Source organism: Aricia agestis, chromosome 10 (genome assembly GCF_905147365.1).
Source record: "Aricia agestis chromosome 10, ilAriAges1.1, whole genome shotgun sequence".
In the NCBI taxonomy this organism is placed as follows: domain Eukaryota; kingdom Metazoa; phylum Arthropoda; class Insecta; order Lepidoptera; family Lycaenidae; genus Aricia; species Aricia agestis.
Window position 1 is genome coordinate 4,855,012 of NC_056415.1, and position 16,661 is coordinate 4,871,672.

Below are 16,661 nucleotides of genomic sequence, written 5' to 3' on the forward strand. Positions count from 1 at the left end.
CCAAGTCGACTGCCATTATCGATGATTACAAATATATATTAATTTTGTGTAAAGTGTGAATATTATTATAATATGTAATTTAAATATATAGTATACTTTGTGTCACATATAAAAATCTACAATTTAATTCATCTAAATAAAGAATTGGAAAAGACGTGAAGGTAACAGATTTTGCTAGTCTAAATTATAATAATCTACTTATGCATTAACCCATCAATCCCCAAGCGGCAGCCGGCTGCCGCATAGCAGTTGAAAATCTATTGTGTCTGCGATACACACGATGGAGGTGCTACTAACAAAATTAATAATAACAAAATTAGAAAAACGCTTGTAGCTCGTCTTAGTTTTGTCCCACAATACCACCCATCATGGTGAGCATGTGTACAAATAGCGGATTAGGGCAGTTTAGCAAACAAGGCGTCGCCGGCGTGTGCCCGAGCCCTTACAGCTAATGCCGTATTAATGCCCATTAGGACGACGGCATTGTTCAACTTAGCCGACGATTTATTCAGATTTGACGATAATGTGACGGCCTAAGCCCGCGCAGCCCGGGATAAACAAGTCGAGTGGACACTTTAGTTCGAGTAAACATTAAAAGTTATCTACTGGTTAGTTCTGCTATACTCACGCAAAGCATCCGAGATTCTTCCAAAAAAGACCATTGAATGGAAGGCAAACGAGTCAATTCATATTGCAACGTGAAGAGTTACTTTTTAACCGACTTCCAAAAAGGAGGAGGTTATATGTTCGGCTGTGGATATTATTTTTTTTGAGGCGCAAGATTTTGCACCAAGGTGCAAAATCTTGCACCTCAGTGCAAAATGGTATGGTTCCGAAGATACTAACAGAACTCCGGATTCCTTATAAATACAAGTTTGGGGGCTTAGGCGCTGTTTTAAGAACCGAAAGCATAAGCTACTCTGCAAATTACATTCATCATCATCATCATCATTACCACGTCAGGGTCACCAATGTCACCAAAATTAAACATAACAAATTCAGCCTTAACTCCAGAGCGTAAGGCACACATTTGACATTACTTCTGAGAAGTAAGCTGCTTCGATAAAGTAACATGCATGTCTCACTTCCATACAAAGTAATACAAACTGCGCGAAATTGCCGAGATATTATTTACCTACTATTCTGGAAAACAACCTAATTTCAACCTTATGTATTGCGTTTAGCGTTCATTAGTACAATAACTGTCTGCCGTCTCGCTTTAATCTGTCAAGCGAGTGGCGCGCGGCCGAGCCGCAGCGGCCATCGGGATAGTCATAGATACCTTAATATGTAACCAACCAATGCACGTGGGGCATAATTCTCAGGATGTGAGAAAAGTTCATCTTCGAATAAAATACCGAATTATGAGATTTTTACGAGCGCAACACAGTTTGTGTATTCTCAAAACTTCACATTCAAAAATAATATAGTGTATTAATTATTCTACGTATAGTACGCGATAGTTTACTAGGTAACTAAAAAGAGTGAAATTATTATTTTTAACAAAAAATTAAAACCGACTCCAAGGTAAAACAATAATAACATAATTTTTCCTATCTAATAGTGCCTTTTTCCGTATTCGGTTAAAACTCACCTATTTCTGTACTCAATCTTCATAATTTAAGTCGGTGACAGTTACAAAAGTTTCAAATATTCTGTCATAGAACTAAAGATTCAGCTATCTGGTACCGACTTCAAAATGATGAAGATTGAGTACAGAAATAGTTGAGTATTAGCCGAATACGGAAAAAGGCACTATTAGATAGGAAAAATTATTTAATACTTTTTAGTTCATATTATAATGATATTATTATTGTTTTACCTTGGAAGTCGGTTTTAATTTTTTGTTAAAAATAATAATGACTAATGTGGTTCTATGAGAAATGTCCCAACGTCATGAATTAGATCATACAAGAGTTTAAAAAAAATCTTTCAGCGCTGCTACTTTCACAGTGAACTCTTTATAAGGGACACGTACACAACGTAAAGTATGTTTTATCACTTTGTTGTGTTATAGGTTATAATTATAAAATTCTCGTTTCACAATGTTAGGCCGCGTACTCCTTCGAAATGGATTTACTGATTTTAACCAATTTTTATATGCATATTCAGTAGGTCTGAGAATCGGCTACTGGCTACTTTTTATATTGATAAGTGCATTTGTTGAATAAATAATAGTAAATTATTACAACTCGAGACCGACGGCGACCATTGTTTGTGCGACGGGATAGCGATGGACGTTGCCATGTTTTTTTTTTAAATGAAATAAGGGGGTAAACGAGCAAACGGGTCAACGGGAAAGCAACTTCCGTCGCCCATGGACACTCGCAGCATCAGAAGAGCTGCAAGTGCGTTGCCGGTCTTATGAGGGAATAGGGTAATAGGGGAGGGTAGGGAAGCAAAGGGAATAGGGTAGGGGATTGGTAAACTCACTCACTCGGCGAAACACAGCGCAAGCGCTATTTCACGCGGGTTTTCTGTGAGAACGTGGTATTTCTCCGGTCGAGCCGGCCCATTCGTGCCGAAGCATGGCTCTCCCACGTATAAAATATGGTGACATACTTATTTAGTCACGTCAATAAAATAATATGGGCGAAATCAAAGATGTTTTTATAGTAAAAAATCACTGAGCGAAATAATTTAGATGGCAAAACAACGTTTGCCGGGACCGCTAGTATTATTATAAATGCGAAAGTATGTATGTCTGCCTCTCTGTCTGTTACCTCTTCATGGCCTAATAGCTGAACCGATTTTGTTGAAATTTTGTATGAATATACTTTGAGTTCTGGGAAATGACGCAGGATACTTTTTATCCTTGAAAAAATGTACGGTCCCCACGCAATAAACGTATTTTGGCGCAACGGAGTTCCGGGCATCGTCTCGTTATATTATAAACTCTGAATGATCAATATTTTCCTGAGTTTTAATATCATAAATTCATAATACACCAGCAAGCATCACAACTTGTCAAAGAGGTGGAAGGTCCAATCCCATTCATACTGATAAGAGATTTCGAGGGTGCCTTATCGGGGTGACGTGGGTCAAAATCGACCTTTTATTATAGAATTGAGGCATTGTGAGTTTTTCTACGTTTGATCTTCTGCAGTTTCTGTCAAAGGCATAATATCTTTAAAATACAGTGAAGAATTGGGATGAAAGGTTGTCGTAGCGTGTGATTGCTCGAGTGCGGTAGAAAGTTAATGTTTTATATTTTCATCTGAGGCTCGATGTCTTCTTATACAATAATATATTAATCTTATATAATTATAAAATTATCGTGTTATTATGTTAGTTACTCCTCCGAAACGGCTTTACTGATTTTTACCAAATCTTATACCCATATTCAGTGGGTCTGAGAATCGGCTACTGGCTACTTTTTATATCGATAAGTACATTTGTTGAATAAATAATAGTAAATATATTACAACTCGAGACCGACGGCGACCTTTGTTTGTGCGACGGGATAGCGATGGACGTTGCCATGGTGACATACTTATTTAGTCACTTCAATAAAATAATATGAGCGAAATACTTTATATGGCAAAACAACATTGGCCGGGATAGCTAGTAAATTTATAAAGTATGTAATTACACATTACTGTAATGACAGTTGACACAATAATCACAGATTTTTTGTATTGTAGCAGTCTACCGTAGACCTGCAACGTTACGTAGACCGTCTACGTTTCAGCTACGCGCTCTACGGTGCTACGTTTCAGCTGCTACGCCAGTATATTTCAATGTTATCTAGTGATGCGCTACTCAAGTAAGTCAGTTATCAATTATCATTTTATATCTAACCACCTATATCTTTCCAGTTTTAGGAGGCTCCCAGGTAATAAAAAAAATACTTTTGAATGCCCAGACTACATTTTGGACAGTACAATAATTAAAACAAAATAAAAAAATCATAGTTGGATGCAGCTCAATTTCAATATAAACTTTCGATTGTGCGTCACGATAGCGCGTCCACAGAAATCTCATTACCGTTTCACTTTACACTTCCTGCCCATTCGTGTGCAATCTGTAGTGTGCAAATCCGTTAATCTTATTTGGCGGGTAGAGGCGCACGCGGCGCCACGTGGCGGCAAATCGAACTAATCTCGGTGCCGTGCGCGCGGCGGGCGAAACGCGTGCGCGCCGCGATAACGCCAAGAATACCATTCATTCCCCGCTCTTTTGTCGCGACTCATATATTTATTTATGACACTGCAACCTGCCACCCTCGCCTTATACTTTCTTAACTCATAATAGAGGGTGTATACAAAAGAAAGTTTATACTTCGATGATTGTGATACTGTATTAATTATTATTACGTATTGTTGACAAGCTCAATAAACATAGTTTTATATTTTATTTAAAATATTGATAGATCTCAGTAGGATCTTTCTAGTTTCTGCTTGATTTTAAACTAGTCGATGCCCGTTGCGCCAAAATTCATTTATCACGAAATTTTTCTGAGATAAAAAGTAACCTATGTCTGTCTGTCCTTTCCCGGGATAAAAAGCATCACCGTACCAAATTTCAGCAAAATCGGTTCAGCGGTTTGGGCGTGTAGAGGTAACAGACAGACAGACAAACAGACAGGCGCGACCCGAAGGGGGAGGTCACAATGGACATGACCCCCCCCCCCCCAAAATGTAAGGTAAAATTGAAAATAAAATAAAAGCCAGAACCGTCCGAGGGCGCAGATAAAAAAATAGTGTAGTGACTACTGAGTGACCCCCCCCCCCCCCCAAATTTCAGGCTTCGACCGCGCCTGCAAACAGAAAGACAGACACACTTTCGCATTTATAATATTATTATGGATATTACCGACGCCGTATTGATAGAGGGTTTTTAGCCTTTTAGGAATGTCTATTTTATATGATTTTTAAATTGTGATATCTTGGAGAGTGTTTAACTAACGGGGACATTCTTTCAGTGATGTTTCTATATTTTTGTCATTTAATTTGCCATTGATGTATAGGTACAGGTCTTTGTAATTTTCCAACAAGAAAAAATAAGACACAGCCTATTCGCGAATTAACCGGATTAGGTTGGGATTAGGCAATTCGCGAATATATTATTATCTCCATAAAAATTAAAATTAGTGCATGCGAAGAGTAGGAAATTAGCTTTGAATTTAAATATATTTTATATAGGTAAGGGCGCCAGTAGTCAGCCCCACAGCAGTAGTCAGCCTTTACAGCTAAAAACCTATAGAAATAGCGTTCTATTGCAAATTAACCAATCAAGTTACTTTTAAAAAAAGCTTGGCCTTCTTATTGGTCTGTTCAGAACGTCACAATGACGCTAAGTGGCTGCAAGAAATGGTAATCTGATTCCAATTCGACGTTGTCACTAGTCGAGCCAAGATACGGCGTGCGCGCCAAAATTTTCTTAGTGGGAAATGCCCGACAAAAAGGTGAGTTATTGTGATTTCTTATTAACTTTTGTGTCATGTTTTATTAAAATATATTGTTATTACATTTTTTACGTCTAAATCAAATAAGTTATGTAACAGTTTCTTTATAGTTATTTAAATAATGAGGAGGCTGACTACCGGGTATGCATTTCTTGTACATTATCTAGTGTTCGTCCACCCCCGGCTGAGTACTGGTCATACATAATTCCATATAAAAACCAGTAGTCGGCCGCCTAACTAGTGGAACCACGGCTGAGTACTGGTGAGGTATACGGTATACCTCACCAGTATACCCAGTGTTCAGCCATCAGTAACTTACGCTGCTTAATTTATTCATTTATTTATGAAGCACCTACCTACCTAGTAATTTCTTAGTTTTTTGGCACTGTTTATTTGTTTCAGGAATGTTTCAGGTCCATATGTCTCTTTCGAGGCCCATCTAAGGAGAGGCTGACTACTGGTAGCTATTTAGCCGAGAACTGGATTGTGACGGCTGAGTACTGGGGAAATGTGCCTTATTTTGAAAAATACTTTATTTTCAATACTTATTAAGAAAAATTATCTTATATGTTAATTTCATAACAATGTTTAGTAAATGATTAAGTGAACGAGTACAAAAGGTTGTTGATTACTATTTTAAATAATTTTCTATCCACATTTAAACTTGCACTTTCCACTAAAAGGCTGACTACTGGTGCCCGTACCTATTATTTAAATATAAATCATCCCCCGCCTCAGCATTAGGTACTGATTGTGATTAATAATTTAATAAATTCAAAGGAAATTGCTCAAAATCTAAGTGACATCAAATACTTGTTCTACAAACTGTTGTCGCAATTTTGATCGCAATATCCATACTTAATATTATAAATGCGAAAGTGTGTCTGTCTGCTACCTCTTCACGCCCAAACCGCTGAACTGATTACTATTAAATTTAGTCAAGTGGAATAGCATTTAGTAACTTTCTAAATGCTATTCCACTTGACTAAATTTAGTTACTGAATCATATTAATATTAGACGTATTTTAGTAAGGTGGAATAAGTGCTTTACAACTATAGCAAAAATGCTATAGTTGTAAGCCGTGCGGTAGCGCGTGTTTCTCTCTCTGTCTCTCTCTCGCATTGAACAGTGTAGTATTATAGCGGCGATTTTTTTTTGTTTCTTTTTTTTGAGTACTTATATACTTGTTTTTTTTACTTCGTTCCTCTCCTCTCTCAAGTTTTTTTATCTCGAAAAAATGTACGGTTCCCACGCGATAAACGAATTTTGGCGCAATGGAGTTGCGGGCATCATCTAGTATAAAATCACCCTGCCAAAACTAATTTCGTTTTCGGTATCTGAACTGCCCCGGGGCAGGGTAGGCCGACAGGATACGGAAACAGCCGAAGTTTAAATTAAGAACATAAGCTAGGTAAGTATTGCACGTCTAGTACCATAAACTACTTAATATTATATAATATAAAATAATACAGTTTCGTAGCAGAACCAAGTCGGTTAAAAAAAAAACAACAATTATTTTTTAAAGATTTGCTAAAATAAAATAATTAGGCATAAAATTATTGCCAGTGTCAAGTTATGACACTGGCAATAATTTTATGCCGTCTCGAATAATTAAAAAATGTACGGTTGTCACGATGACATTTATAAATTGTCAAAATTGACGTTTCTTCGTGAGTTCTAGTTTATTTTGCTGTTTGCTGTTTTAGCAAATATTGCACGTATTTTTGTAATAATTGAATTATTTTCTCTGATATCTCACTAATAACAACAAAAAGATCAGTGCTGATATTGTAAACCCTTTTTGTTTTATTCAAAATGGGCGAAGAGGATGAATATGCGTGTGTAAACAAAGCACAGCTGAAACTCAAGGATAATTCTGGAATCAAGAAGAAAAAGAAAAAGAAGGCAAATAAAGATACAGAGAAAGCTATTGAAAATGATCTGAAACAACAATTAAAACAAGCAAATGCAGACAAACGCACTAAAGCAGAAATAGCATTTCAAAAAATGCAAGAGAAAATGGTACTTGTAACTTTTCCACTTCATTCTTTAATTAGCATAATTCTTGGTATATTTACTGATTCTTAACCACGTAATTACTTTCTACTGATCAATAATATACATATAACAGATATTCAAACATACATAGCATGCAGATATTTAATACCTTTTTTTTTTTGTTTCAGCAAAAGCAACGAATACAACAAAAAGCAGAGATGACTCACAAACAAAGGGTAGAGAAGTTTAACCAACATCTAGACAGCCTTACAGAACACTTTGATATACCTAAAGTGTCATGGACAAAATAAGCCAGAATATCATCAGAACTACAAAATGTTTTTAAGATACTTATTTCACTTCTAGGATAGAAGGTTGATTTAGATATAAAGTAATGTATATGTACCATCAGAAAAATTTATTTACAGGACTAGGGTTGCCAAGTATCAGGATAAAGCCAGACATAGGCTTTATGATTGCGTGTCCGGCCAACATTAAGAGGAGTCCGGCTTTTGTAGAGCTTTGAATCAATAATTTTATATGAAAATCTACTAATTTTAGAAGGTTTTACACATAATAAAATGTAAAATTGTATGTTAAATTGTTTTAATAAAACAGAAAATTACGAACATATTCGATAGCAAGTCATTTTTAGACAAATGTCCAGCCAAGCTGTCTGCTTTGTCCAGCTTTTCGGTTTAGTGACCTGGCAACCCTAAACAGGACCGATATAATAAGGTCGGGCTATGTCAAGTCAATGTAAGTTACTATCTGTCAATCTGGGTTTACTGTAACTCGACTTACGGCCGTTCCGAATATTCAGTCTATCTCTGTTTTGACATACAACCGATCGCGGCTTACATTGAATTGACATAAAATATATGTCTCTAATGTCTAATGTGATCTATTCCTATCTAGTAGGGCAAAACCAGAGATAGATCAAATATTGGGAACGGCCGTAAATAACACAGGCCCACTAGTTGCCTACAAATATTTTTATAGAGAACTAATTTATGTCATCATTCTTATTCATCTTCAACTATCACCTCCAATTCCATATTTCATTGTGAACATGAGACAACAAAATATCTTTATCTATCTTTTAACTTTTGTGTAATTTATTTGTAGTTATATTTTAGTATAACTAATTTAAGATCTAGGTTTAAGATATTTGGGATGTATCTAATAAAATAGTACTACAAAATTGGTATTATCATTTATTGGTGTAAAATAATGTAAATATATATAAGGACGGATTTTGTTTTATAAACTTAGTTTCTAGGCACTTCTCAATAGATGTAAGTAACCAATATTATTACATTTCTTAAAAAAGTTACACAGTAAAGTAACAAAGAAATATCAAAATCTTATCACTTGAAATGAGATTCCTATTAGATATATAAAAAATAATGTAAAAAAAATTGTTAAGTTTTATGACCCTAATGCTATTTGGACGGAGACAAAGGTAAAGCACATTGACTACTGTATGCTAGATTCTTCATCTGAAACAAAATAGAGCATACTGCCCAACTATTGGTACTCGGTGGTTTACCATACCAAAGATGATGGATTTAGTCCGCATTAAAGTTGCCAGCACGCACTCAGTCACTTCATAGATGTTTTTTTCATGCAGGCAGCGCGTTGCCAGGAGCATGTCGTCACCCGCACGCGGACCGGATTTGCGCGCGATTGACAACACTCATGACGGGTAGGGTTGCCAGATGTCCGGTATTTAAGCGTACAGTCTGGTATTTTCGAGGCCTGTCCGGTAAAAAATAAACGGTCATACCGGACAGAACAATGTCCAGTATTTTGAGGAACGTCGGTGTTACTGGTAATTTTTTAGAAGCTCCTACCTTTATTTCGATATGTAAGTTATAGTTACTTTATGGTATTATATATTTGTAACCGCAGTAATAATGTAAAAAACTGTATTAACAAACGGTATTTACAATCTAAAGACCTACAAAACTTACAATCTACATCATACACATATTTGTATTTTCTTGTAACTCTTTGTTGCCACCTACTTTACACTAATATTGTTTTCTATACTTGATCAATGGTTAAGTTAAAAGATGAAATACAGTGTGTTTTAATCATCAAGTTTGTCAATTAAGGTAAAATTGTACGTAATAAAATGTTTATAATATAAAAATACTACAAATACTGTAGTTAAGCTGCCTGTTCTTGATGGTATTAAATGAATACGAATTTTCTCAAATGTATTTACATTGGTGTGAAATTACTACATGATATTAGGAGTGAATAGTTATTTTGCATATTAGTAGCATTGCTGATATTCAGTCTAAGTGCTCTTAATCCTACTGGAATGGAATTAATACAGCTAATACAATGGCTATTAACACGCTCGACACCTTTAATGCGTCTGCATGGTTATTTCTCCAAAACGAGTAGGAGAATGAGAAAATTTTGATGTGGTTCTCTTTAGTAGACCATGGGTCACTGCCGTCGTCAAAATGCATTGGACATTGGTCTCTTTCTCTCTCGTATTCCTCCATCTCGACAGCGACGGCTGCGCCTTCAGTATAATTCCAGGAGGTCACATCCTGTTTCAAATCACAGTATGGACCTAAAGCTTGCGACATTAGGACTCTGGAACAAAGAAATTAATTATTTTTAAAACTTTATGCAACATTTTAGAATTATAATTTTAGGGGGGTATTACATTATCATTTATATATGATCATTTCTATGATCATATATAGGATCCAATATATATGATCATTTGATCATATCTGCGTATTACATTATCATATTTCATTGATCCTATTTTACGTCATATGTGGTTTCAATAGCCAATGAAGAGCGCTAACGCTGACAGGCATTGATGTCAGGGTTACTAGATCTCAGAGAATTCGATTTGTCAAAAGACATCGTCATTTTTAATATGGCTTGTTTTTTGTTATTTCAGCAAGATTATCCAAGTACATAATTAGAAAAATAATTACATTACATTATTTGAAACATATTAACGAACAAGAAATTAAAAACTCTTTTTTATATTAAATAACTGGCAACACCTATTTCTATGACCGTATTGGATCCAATCTCTCAGCAAATGTCAAAAATCTATGATCAAGGAAGAAATGAATCATATTATGTCTATATTACATTATCCAATATCATTGACTCAATGATCTCGGATCCAATATATATAATAATCTAATATCCCCCTACTGTTGATATTATTTACTGGCCTTTTTGTTGTGTCAAAATTATCCACACTAAATATTAATTTCGGCGCGACGAATTTGTGGGGATAACTTAGATAGCGCGATGCAGGAATGTTAGGCGATAGGCTTATATCAACAATACATTATTTTTTTTGTCAATATAAATATAATAATTAAAGTTGACAGAAACATACCTGTTAAGATCAGCTCTCTGGTACACCCAACATCTGTATTTTGAGAATGGATCTAACTCATCATAAGTAATAAGATAGGATTTCAGATTCTCTTTCCAATATCCAATGCATTTCATCTTGTAATCTGGGTCACTGTAAATGTCTACAGGACGACCCAAATGGTCCACAGACAAACAATAATTCTCTTTTATCTGTATAGTTTTCTGGTCTGTGTCGCACACCGAAAAATCACTTAGATTCAGCTTACAATACAAGTTCGGTCGAGGGCTGAGTGTCACACCACCTATGATTCTGGTTTCAAATTTTACATCGCCTTTTTGTGTGAAATTAAACTTGCCAGCAACTGGACAGCGGATTGGAGATGGATCTTTCTTCAGAAAAATGTCATATCGCCAATTTTGTTTGTTCGGAAATTGGACCCAGGAGCACACTGTGTGGAAGTTGCTCTGTATCATGGCCAGTCCTTTGCGGTATCTGAAATTAAAGTATGAAATAAAAGTCTATATTATTATGTTTCATAATATTTACATAATATATATTTACATAAAAGCTAGTCATTTAGAATTTCACCTTATAACATTGTGATGTTGAGGAACAAAGTCAAAACAGACATAATCCTTTTGACATCCATCTACTGTAAGTCGAGCCATCATTACTCGGGAATCACGCTGTTCTCTGCAAAGCATAAGAAGGTATGAAAACTGTTGATAATTAACAGACACCATTTTAAAATTTTATTTTCCTCATTTGTATGCTACAAATTTATCTTTATACATGTCCAATAAAAAGAATAAAATTTTAAATAAATCAATAGTTTACCTGCACACATAAATTGTCCGCCTATAACGTCCTTCATCTGGGTAATAAGTTTCAATGATATGTGTCTCATTTATGAAAACATCTGCATCTATATTGGCAGTATTTATCCAATCACCAGAGAAGTTCTGAGGCAATCTACACCCTGGCTCTACAACTTCAGCCTAAAAAAATAGTTTGCATAAAAAGGAATAAGCATGTGAATTTATTTTTTGTTATTACAATAATAAATGGTAACATGGTCATGTGTTTTGAGTTGCTGGACAATCTAAGAGAAAAATATTATCATACTAGATGACGCCCGCAACTCAATGCGCCAAAATGCGTTTAAAACGCGAAAACTATACATTTTTTCCGAGATAAAAAGTATCCCATGCCCTTTCACGGGACTGAACTGATTAATCGGACTTCAAAGTTCCGCTTAATCAGTTCAGCAGTTTGGAAAAGGTCACAGATAGATAGAAACACTTTCGCATTTATAATAAGTATGGAATAATTTATATTTTTATTACCTTTACAGGAGTGACTCTGTATCTCTCAGGAGATTTTTCAACAGTCTTCAAGGTGTTACACTGTGGTGTAATAGATGCTCCAATGTACAAATCATCATCTCTGTTCTTCAGAAAACATCTGTACCTTTCATCTTTACGAGATTCCTTGGTATTGGCAACAGCAAAGAAGTGATTCTTGTCAACAAACCAATGACCTAAAAAAATTTAATCGAAGCATAAATAAAATAAATGAATCCTAAAATATTGTCAAGACATTTTAGGATTCATTATTGTATGAACTTGTAGTCTATAACAGAAGTGAAAACAGACATACGGAAATGGTTGAACCTTTTGATAGTCAAATTTTTTGTTTCTTGAATAAAAATTTTGATGGCATAGCTATCTAAAATAGATTCCAATTTAAGCTGCGCGTCCACTGGATCGGAATCGGAGCGTACGGAGTGTACGGAGCGTCGTCATTTACGAAATGGCGATGGGGTGCGTCCACTGCATTCGCATTCAGCATCGGCAATTTAGTTATTTTTAGTCCTTCATAGTCTGTTAACGTGCATTTTCATTATGGAGAATAGTGACAAGGATATTGTTGTAATTAGCTGTATTTTATCATCGTCATTCATCGTGAATAAGTATTTATGTATAGCCGTCGCGTCGTCGCAAACACGTCAGAGCTTGAAACCATCGGAATCTGAATGACACGTTCACTGCGGATGACGTCATCGGCATAAATTCCGGTCTCAGGCGCAGAAATGCCGATCCAGTGCACTCAGCACCACACAAATCAATACAAAGCAACAAATCCGTACGCTCCGATTCCGATCCAGTGCATGCGCAGCTTTAAACTTACCTAGACAGCTGTACTCTACAACACCTTCAAATGTCCCCGTCATTCCCGGACATTTCTTGTATGTGATGTTGAATTTCTGATTGGTTATAAGAAACTGAGTGCCTGCAGTTTGACATGATCTTATTTGGGCATCAGGGTGACTGCATTCTCCAGTGAATCTAAAACGATTCTGGTATGCAAATTGCCATACTCCTTCAAGTGATGATCTGCAATTAACCTGGAACGACGGAAAAAGTTATATATTTTTTTTTAATTTAGTTATTATTATATAGTAATACAATACTTTACAAAACATTATAAAAGTTAATAATTTAATATAACAAAAATCATCTGTGGTTAAATAGATGACAACCTCTGTGGCTCAGTTGGTGGGCTTTTGGTAGCTCAAGCCGGGGGTTGCGGGTTCGAATCCCGCGGGGTGAACAAATAGTTTTCAAAGTTCCTGGGTCATGGATGGTGTATTAAATACATATATGTATAATATAATAAAAATCTTAAATATATATTATATGTATGGTATAAAAGTATTAAATATATTTCCGTTGTCTGGTGCCCATAACACAAGTCCTTCAGGTACTTAGCATGGGGCCAGACTGATGTGGTGTGAAGCGTCCATAGATATTATAGATATTATTATTATAGGAAAAATAAAACCAGAAACTTATGAATTAAAAATTGGAAATTATGAATTGATTCATAATTGAGGGCAATGATTTATTTTTGTCAAGTCATTCACAAACTCATCATCATCATCAATCTTCACGACAATGTTATTAAGGGGGTCACAGATACAATGATCTTAATACTTACAGGCACTGAATTCTCTGAAAACAATGTAATGAGATTCTGGTGTGAATTTAAACCTCTGCATACTCTCTCTACAGTTGGCTCCTCATTGGCTTCCAAATCTACACAGGGTGTTTCAATCTTCTCCAACACATTAACTGTGCGTACAATGAGTTTCACACAGTAGTAGCATTTTGTGTAACTGAACACCATTGTGTAATTTACATGGTAATCTGCCTTTATGTTGACACATGTTCCCCTAGAAATAGTAGAAATTAGATATGGTAAACCCATCCCTCCTCAACCCATCTCACCACCAATATTGGGTATGATTCTAAACTTTAGCCTTAGATATTTTTAAAATGAAGGAAGTAACCCTTTTGTTACAAACTTGGTTTTATTGGTTCCAAGTTATGACTACAACTAATAACCTCAATTATTATAGAATGTCTATCTATCTAATAGATCTACCACAATTTTATGAGTTTTTGTATTATATTTGCATAAACAAAACCATAATGCATTTATTCATTTATTATAAGACTTATAAAAATTCATGCAATACCGCATACATATATAATAAACAAATACATAAGTATACCTATTTGTCATCTGATTCGCGTTGATGTCTGTAATCGTCTGCTGCCCATTTTCAAAAGAAAACCATGTATTTCTTAAAACTACAGGAATTGTGCATTCGGTAGATATAGAGGAAACTGAAACAAAAACATTTGGGCGTTACCGTGTAAGCGTCGCAACTTTAGCAATGTATTTATGAATAAAATATAACTTTAACTTACTTCCATATAAAATAATTAAAGCTAAAGATGTGTATCCACGATCAATGAAATACATTTTCGTAGAAATGGGCTTACATTTATTAATTTTTAAGCAACAGAAAATAAAATTTAAAATCTTGAACAAATTGAAGCCCGTTTGACAAATGACATTAATGACAATTGACAACAGATCTGACAATGTTATTTTTTTTCCTTCTTCGTCTTTTTTTGTCATATAATGGCACTTCGGCTATAACCATAGCCAGTGTCGAGTATAATATTATGGCGGGAAAACAATATTCTTTAATACAATTTTTTATATATTATCGTCAGGTCAGTCAGGTCTAAAGTCTAGTCAAAGTCTAAGTATAAAGTCAATACAGTCAAGAACTCAAGTCGGTCGATTCAGTAAAGTGGTAGGATGCTTTACTGAAACTTTTGATAAAGTTTTAGAGGGAACACAAAAGAACACGTTACTGGTTATTACACCACTTTCCCACACTTGTGCACGATAACGAATATTTAATGGTTAATATCCTACCAATATTACACATTAAAAACCCAGATAACACAATTTTAGGAAAATAATATAAAAACACAACATCACTCTTTCACATTCTCCCAAAATCCCTTCTTCGTCTTTAGCATTATAAAAATACGAGATGTTGCTATTATGAAAAAAATATATATTCCGAATCAGCGAGTAGAGTAGCGAGTTGCGACTAAAATACGAAGTTTGTTTTCGAATAATAATTTGTACCGTTTAAGTCGTCTTCGAAAAGACTGCACCCCAAATTAGTCTAAATAATTCACTATATATATTATATATATAGAGTCTGGCTAGCGAAAGATGAGACTGGCTTTTTATTCCAAAACTGATTATGGTAACACTGTCATTAACGTCAGTGTCACCTATAGCATCTGTTGTTTATGTGTCAAAGTGAAAAATATTTCTGTGGTTTACGTGATTTTCTAATTTAAACGTGACGAAAACTTTGAAAAGAGATTTGCGAAAACTGCTTTTAGCTGTGATTAATAAATACGAACAAAAAAGAACTGAAAAGGATGCAATTTTTAAACAAAAACAAGATTGTTTACATGAAATATCCCAGTGCATTGGTAAGTACAGGTAAAAGATTTTGATACTTTCAATTACAATTAATTAAAATCAATATTATTTATCATGTAATTGAATTTATTGTTTTGCAGGTAACATGAATGACGCAAAGGATTCAGTTATGCAAGTTAAAATATCAAGCATAAATAAAATATGAGATATTATGTTCCAAGAAGAATGTCAAAATCAGTTCCCTGATGAGATTTCTTCTTATACCGGTAAGACCCTTACGTTGCAAAAAAATACCTGAATGCAACCTTGTTATTGAATGCTAACTTTATTTATGAACATATTTTCAGATGTCAGTGTTTGTACCCTAAAAAGGATTAAAAAAGAAGGCCACATAAATAAAGGCGTGTGGTTACGGGAGTTTGGCTGGGAGGTGTTAATGCATCCGCCGTATAGTCCTGACCTTGCACCTTCAGATTTCCACCTGTTTCAATCGCTGCAGGATTCTTTAGGCAGTGTCAGGTTGACATCACAAAAGGACTGCCAAAACCTCTTGTCGCAGTTTTTTCATCAGAAGTCCCAAAATTTTTACAGCAATGGGATCGTGTCCCTACGAGCAAGATGGAAAAAGTTGTCAAACAAAATGACACCTATATATTTTAGTCAATTGTAAATAAACTTTATAAAAAAAAACCTTTCGAATGTTTATATAAAATGCGAAAAAAAATTCCGTAACCTTTGATTTTCTGTGTTGTTTTTTCATCCCCCTTAATCCTTGGTTTTTAATCAACTTGCAAAAGAGGGTTATTACTTTTAACATATTTGAGTATAATAAATACAATCTATGATGCTTGCGAGTAATAATATAATATAGGAAATTATGTAACATTTAAATTAAATTATGTATGTTTAAACTTAGAAACAGTAGTGACAATTTAGTTTAAGAAAATGAAGATAATTGTTTGGTTAAATTATATTTTGTAATATATTTCATGATGTACGGTAAGTATTAAAAAAGAAGTTTTAATACTTCGACAAAAACATGCAAGAGTTTTCGTCAA

The 16,661-nt window shown here is 34.8% G+C and overlaps 2 protein-coding genes across 2 annotated transcripts; one reads left to right on the forward strand and one right to left on the reverse strand.

Moving 5' to 3' along the window:
• Nucleotides 1–7,083: 7,083 nt before the first annotated feature.
• LOC121731442 (protein FAM32A) lies at nt 7,084–7,918 on the forward strand. Its single transcript, XM_042120866.1, has 2 exons — nt 7,084–7,430; nt 7,595–7,918. Exons 1-2 carry the CDS (start codon nt 7,224–7,226, stop codon nt 7,715–7,717), a joined length of 330 nt encoding a protein of 109 aa, XP_041976800.1. The 5' UTR covers nt 7,084–7,223; the 3' UTR covers nt 7,718–7,918.
• A 1,242-nt stretch (nt 7,919–9,160) lies between these two features.
• On the reverse strand, nt 9,161–14,684 carry LOC121731431. The gene is made up of 9 exons (XM_042120847.1): nt 14,556–14,684; nt 14,357–14,471; nt 13,780–14,014; nt 12,970–13,186; nt 12,126–12,319; nt 11,617–11,777; nt 11,368–11,472; nt 10,798–11,271; nt 9,161–10,022 (listed from the first exon to the last, which is right to left on the reverse strand). Exons 1-9 carry the CDS (start codon nt 14,608–14,610, stop codon nt 9,731–9,733), a joined length of 1,848 nt encoding a protein of 615 aa, XP_041976781.1. The 5' UTR covers nt 14,611–14,684; the 3' UTR covers nt 9,161–9,730.
• Nucleotides 14,685–16,661: the final 1,977 nt, after the last annotated feature.